Source organism: Procambarus clarkii, chromosome 27, assembly GCF_040958095.1.
Source record: "Procambarus clarkii isolate CNS0578487 chromosome 27, FALCON_Pclarkii_2.0, whole genome shotgun sequence".
Lineage (NCBI taxonomy): Eukaryota > Metazoa > Arthropoda > Malacostraca > Decapoda > Cambaridae > Procambarus > Procambarus clarkii.
The window spans coordinates 2,363,336-2,370,553 of NC_091176.1; the positions used below are offsets into that span (position 1 = coordinate 2,363,336).

The 7,218-nt window shown below is 44.9% G+C and overlaps 1 protein-coding gene across 1 annotated transcript in view; it reads right to left on the reverse strand.

Annotated features, from left to right (window-relative positions):
• The window catches only part of LOC123762717 (low-density lipoprotein receptor), a 37,897-nt gene extending 35,189 nt beyond the window's left edge, over positions 1–2,708 (reverse strand). The window contains exon 1 of the mRNA XM_045749427.2: positions 2,590–2,708. Coding sequence (XP_045605383.1) covers positions 2,590–2,635 — 46 coding nt within the window. The 5' untranslated portion in view covers positions 2,636–2,708. The remainder of the gene's footprint in view (positions 1–2,589) is intronic.
• Positions 2,709–7,218: the final 4,510 nt, after the last annotated feature.

Below are 7,218 nucleotides of genomic sequence, written 5' to 3' on the forward strand. Positions count from 1 at the left end.
ATAGAATAGGTTATACTTATGAAATTGTATGTCTTAAGTACAAAAATTGGGTGAGCGAGTAGTGCACAAGGTACAGTGTGAGTTAGTAGCACAAGGTGGGGAACTGTGAGGATGAAATTAGGTACTTTTTGGTTTTACTTTTGAATACTGTATAGGTTGAGCCCTTATTAATTCATTAGGGAGTGAGGTCCATAGACTGAGTTCATTTACTTGCATGGAGTATTGGCACAGATTTAGTCTGACTCTGGGGATATAAAATATATATTTATTTCTGGTATGGTGCTCAGGGGTTCTATTACATTTATGAGGGGAGAGTTTCAATTCAGAATTATAATCTAGGAATAATGTGTATGCATAAATAACACAGGAGAATATGTGGGGTGAGAATATGGTTAGCATATTTATAGACATAAACAGCGGGGCTGTGTGTTGTCTGAAGACTGTTTATTATAATTCTGACAGCAGATTTTGTGCCTAATGGTGCTGGTGTTACATAATAAAGAAAGAATCAATCAATGATGCTGGTGTATAATGAGAGGAGAGCAGAGTGGGGGACATAATATCTGATTTTAGAGAATATACGCCAACAGTTTTAGTGACTTTTTGGCTGTGTTGTACTCACCAGTTGTGCTTGTGGGGGTTGAGCTTCGGCTCTTTGGTCCCGTCTCTCAACTGTCAATCAACTGGTGTGTAGGTTCCTGAGCCTATTGAACTCTATCATATCTATATTTGAAACTGTGCATGGAGTCCGCTTCCACCACATCACTGCCTAATGCATTCCATTTATTAACTACTCTGACACTGAAACAATTCTTTCTAATGTCTCTGAGGCTCATTTGGGTACTCAGCTTTCACCTGTGTCCCCTTGTGTCAGTACCCCCTTTGTGAGTACGTGAGTATTGAAGTTGTCTCTTGTCTATATAGAGTCCAATGAACTTTCATTTCATTTTTACTATTAGTGTTGACATTGTCTATGTGACGGTGAATTTGGTTTGATGATTTGCTTGCAAACAAAGTGTAAGTTTTTTGTGTGTTTAGTTTGAGTTTGTTGGTTGACATCCATGAATTTACATTTTTCAATTCGTTATTTACAATATTATTTATAGTATGTGGTTTGGGATTTGAACAGATTATTATTATTATTATTATTATTATTATTAGATGAAGGCAGTGTGTCAGCAAATAATACAGGTTTAAGAACGTTAGAGACATTTGGCAAATCATTGATGTACATAAGAAATAAGAGGTCTTAAGATACTGCCCTGTGGCACTCCTACGGCTAACGGTAGAGTCGGGGCGTTATGTCATTGATGACTACATATCCAGCCGTCCACATAAGGCTTCCCAAGCTCAAGAAAACGGTCTAATTAAAGATTCCTTTCCTAACCTACCAGAGGACCCAAAACAGAAAACGGGACAGTACCTCACTTTCGCGAGCGGCTTCCAGTTTTCAGTACGACCATTTTTTGGCTTTATGTAACGCATATGATCGAAATGCGACGTTCTTTGTAAGAGGACAAGTTGACCCATTGGTGACTGTCACTAAGGTTTGACTTAATATAGTTCAGGGCAAGGCCTCGGTCTCCATAGTGATAAAGTATAAGATGTAGTTATGATTTATGGTAACAAAGGCCTTTCTCAGGTCAATGAAGAGGCCAATTCGGAACTCATTTTTTTTTTAAGGTCTGTTTAGATTACATCAGACTAATAATGACATTGTTGGTACTTTTTAGGGAGCGGAAGGAGAACTGACTAGGACTTAATATGTTGAGGTTTACGAGGTAGGAGTAGAGCTGTTTGTAAAGAAATTTTTTCAGATATTGTTGAGAGTAGCGGTAGATTTGTTATTGGTCTGTAATTGTTTATGTCAGCTGTCTCGCCTCCTTTATGAACTGGCGTTACTCTTGCTTTTTCAAGGATATCAGGAAGAGTATGACACTAGAGATTTGTTGAATAGTAGAGCTATGAGTGGTGTAATATCCACATGTCTGTTATATGTCTACAAGACGTCTGTTACATGTCTACAAGACGTCTATTGGATGTCTATAAGACGTCTATTGGATGTCTACGAGACGTCTATTAGATGTCTACGAGACGTCTATTAGATGTCTACGAGACGTCTGTCTGCAAGACGTCTTTGTCTACAAGAAGTCAATAAGATGTACACAAGACACTGAACAAAACAGCATGGCACGCACGGGATGTGTATGAGCATCAGCAGGTATACATACCTGTATTTATCTTATCAACCCCACAGCCTGTATACCAGGTGGTGGGGATAACATGTAACCTACACACTGGCTGTATTCTCCCTGTACACGGGCACACATGTTCATAAATTTTACGTCATTTGTGATGAGGTAAACATTAATACATTGACAGCTTTCCTCGTGTCAAACCCCTCTGAAGTCTGATTCTTATTTAATGACCCATTATTACTTTCAGGTTTTTAAATACATTAATATATAAATAAAATTTAACTGATATATCACCGAGATATGCCATAGATGTGATAGGATAACACTGAACGGTTCGGTTGTTAGAAAATGCATCTTAGAAACACTTAAAGTAACGAGAGGAGGATCTCACCGGCAGCGGCCAGCAGTAGGAGAAGTGGCAGCACCTTGGAGGACATCTTCTCTGAGTGGTGAAGCCACACTCCCCGCGCTCTCTTATATCAACCCCTCCTCATCAACACATGCCAAATGCTCCTTAATCCAGTCACCAAACACACACTCTTCACAACTGATGATGTATGTATTTTCCTCCAGCGCTTCGTTCACGTATTCTGCTCGAGTCCCACTTCTATAAATGATTCACCCACGTACTGCAAATACTACTGGCCAATAGAACCTAACTGCACGAGACTAGCCCGAGGCGACTGGTATCAACACTACATTAGGATCAACACCACATTGGTATCAGTACCACATTGGGATCAACACCACATTGGGATTAATACCACCTGGTTGATACCTGGTTGATGGGGTTCTGGGAGTTCTACTACTCCCCAAGCCCGGCCCGAGGCCAAGCTTGACCTACGAGTTTGGTCCACCAGGCTGTTGCTTGGAGCGGCCCGCAGGCCCACATACCCACCACAGCCCGGTTGGTCCGGAACGTCTTTTAGAAAAGAGTTTAGTTTCCTCTTGAAGATGTCCACGGTTGTTCCGGCAATATTTCTTATGCTCGCTGGGAGGATGTTGAACAACCGTAGACCTCTGATGTTTATACAGTGTTCTCTGATTGTGCCAATGGCACCTCTGCTCTTCACTGGTTCTATTCTGCATTTTCTTCCATATCACATTGGGGATATTGAGGATATCCACACATACACACCATTGGGAATATCCATATCACATTGGGGATGATCACCACATTAGGATCAACACCACATTAGGATCAACACCCCACAAGAAAGGGGTGTTGTGTCGTTCAAATATTGTGAGCGACAAACTGCACCTTCCCTCAGCCACCATACTTACTCAACAGTAATAAGTCTCACCACTTACAGGAAGCCCCCTGTAAGATGACACTGTAGATCATTGGTAGTTTATAAGTTTTTTCACCTACCTCTTGCCCGAAAACCTGTGCGTATTAGTGCCTTAAGCATTGTATATAACAGCTCTATGTAAATTTCCAACATTCTGTTTATAACTCAATATGTTTGTATGTACTTTTACGTAAATACATTTTATTTTTATTTTATTTATTTTATTTTATTAGATGAAGTCAAAGTTCTGCTTCATTAAGACTGCTTAGTTCTAATATCACCAATTTCTATCAAATGGGTAAATATATAAATTTCAATAAATAATACAAATCTGTGAAAATTTTTGTGTATTTTTGAAGTATAAAAACCCACCGCCTCACCTCACACCTGTTCCTTACCTCACACCTGCTCCTTACCTCACACCTGCTCCTTACCTCACACCTGCTCCTTACCTCACACCTGCTCCTTACCTCACTCCTGCTCCTTACGTTACACCTGTTCCTTACCTCACACCTGTTCCTTACCCCACACCTGTTCCTTACCCCACACCTGTTCCTTACCCCACACCTGTTCCTTACCCCACACCTGTTCCTTACCCCACACCTGCTCCTTACCCCACACCTGCTCCTTACCCCACACCTGCTCCTTACCCCACACCTGCTCCTTACCCCACACCTGCTCCTTACCCCACACCTGCTCCTTACCCCACACCTGCTCCTTACCTCACACCTGCTCCTTACCTCACACCTGCTCCTTACCTCACACCTGCCCCTTACCTCACACCTGCTCCTTACCTCACACCTGCTCCTTACCTCACACCTGCTCCTTACCTCACACCTGCTCCTTACCTCACACCTGCTCCTTACCTCACACCTGCTCCTTACCCCACACCTATTCCTTACCCCACACCTGTTTCTTACCCCACACCTGTTCCTTACCCCACACCTGTTCCTTACCTCACACCTGCCCCTTACCCCACACCTGTTCCTTACCTCACACCTGCCCCTTACCCCACACCTGTTCCTTACCTCACACCTGTCCCTTACCCCACACCTGTTCCTTACCTCACACCTGCCCCTTACCCCACACCTGTTCCTTACCTCACACCTGTTCCTTACCCCACACCTGTTCCTTACCTCACACCTGCGCCTTACCTCACACCTGCCCCTTACCTCACACTAGTTCAAATAAGCACACACCAGTACAAGCAAACACAAATACATGCAAGCAGACACCAGTACATGCAAGCAGACACCAGTACATGCAAGCAGACACCAGTACATGCAAGCAGACACCAGTACATGCAAGCAGACACCAGTACATGCAAGCAGACACCAGTACATGCAAGCCCTAAGCAGGACAAGCAAGCACACAACAGGGCATGCAAAGACACCAGTACATGCAAGCACAGACTGGTACAAACAAGCAAACTCCACTACATGCAAGCACACACTATTACAAATAAGTACACATCTGTGCATGTAAGCACACACCTGTACAAGCAAACACCAGTATATGCAAGCACACACTAATACCTGCAAAGCACACACCAGTCCAAGCAAGCACACCCCAGTAAATGTAAGCACACACCAGTACATACAAGCACACACCAGTACATGCAAGCACACACCAGTACATGCAAGCACATTCCAGTACATGCAAGGACACCCCAGTACATGCATGCACACACCAGTACATACAAGCACACACCAGTACATGCAAGCACATTCCAGTACATGCAAGTACACCCCAGTACAAGCTTGCATTCACCAATACATACAAGCACACGAGTACAAGCAAGCACACACACGTACATGCAAAGACACCCCAGTACATAGAAGCATACCATTATATGCAAACACTCCAGTACATGCAAGCACACATATGCAAGCACACCTACAGTACATGCAAGCACACATATGCAAGCACACCCCAGTACATGCAAGCACCGACTTGCACATGCAATGCCTTCCAGTACATGCAAGCACACACACCAGTACCTGCACAGACACCCCAGTACAAGCCAGCATACACCGGTCTAAGCTAGCACACACCAGTACAGGCAAGCACACACCAGTACAGGCAAGCACACACCAGTACAGGCAAGCACACACCAGTACAGGTAAGCACACACCAGTACACGCCAGCTCACATCAGTACATACAAGGACACACTAGTATAAACAAGGGGGGGTAGAAATAGCCTAAGCTACTCTATCCCTTTGAGATGTATTTATTGCTTATCTCAATAAACATACTTGAACTTGAACTTGTATAAACAAGCACATACAAGTACATAAAAGCACACTCTAGTACATGCAAGGACACCCCCCAGTACATGCAGGCACACCCAATACATACAAGCACACATCAGTACATGCAATGACACTCCAGTACATACAAGCACACCATTATATGCAAGCACACCCAATACATGCAAGCATACACCAGAACATGCAAGCACACACTAGTACATGAAAGCATACACACAAGTACATGCAAGGACACCCCAGTACAAGCCAGCACATACCAGTCCAAGCTAGCAAACACCAGTACATGCAAGCACACACCAGTATATGCAAGCACACACCAGTACATGCAATCTCACCCCAGTTCATGGAAGGACACCTCAGTACATTCAAGCACACACCAGTACAGGCAAGCACACACCAGTACAGGCAAGCACACAGCAGTACAAAAACACACACAACAGTACAAGCAAGAACACACCAGTACAATCAAGCACACAAGGGCATGCAAACACACCAGTACAAGCAAGCAAACACCAGTATATGCAAGCACACACTAATACATGCAAGCATTCACCAATACATGCAAGCACACACTAGTAAAAGCAAGCACACTCCAGTACATGCAAGCACACACTAGTACAAATAAGCACATACAAGGACACACCTGTGCATGAAAGCACACACAAATACAAGCAAGCAAACACCATTACATGCAAGCACACACTAATACATGCAATTAGTGTGTGCAGGTGTGCTTGCACACACTAATTGTGTGTGCAAGCACACTGGAGCGCGCACACTCGCCAAGCGCTCCCCAGTTGTTGCTTGGCGTTCCATGTGGGAGGGTGGTGTTGCGTCGGCGCCATGGAGACCCCCCTCCCCACTATTCGCCGCTCTGAGACCGTGGGTCTGGAATTTCTGGACGTGCGTCTTACCTGGCCCTTGAGATTGTCCTGTTGGATATGCTGCGTGTGCGAGTTGCCGATGTGTACGGGCTCCATCTGCTGTCCACCCATCGGGCACTTGTTAAGTTTCACTCCGCTGCTGTTTATAGAGACTTCGTGGCCCGTTACGATGGGCGCTCTCTTCCTCTCCCTGGGGACGGTGGTACCGTCACTATATCTGTCTGGTGCTGCTCAGTAACGTATGTGGCCCAGCATGGTGTGCCGTTTGAATTCACGGAGGCTTTGCTTCGACGGTATTTTGGCCAGTTTGGGACTGTCGTTTCCATCCGGATGAACTCCGTCTCTGCTGGCAGGTGGCATGGTGTCTCGTGTGGGACCCGGACTCTCGGCCTGCGGCTCAAGTCTTCTGTTCCCTCCGCGGTGACCTTGATGGGCTACACCATGCGGGCGTTCAACGCTGGACAGCCTCGACAATGTTTTCGTTGTGGCATTGAGGGGCATCTGATTGCACTGGGGTCGAGACTGCACCTGTTAATTTGTTCCGTGACGAGGATTTTACCCCCGTTGGTGGC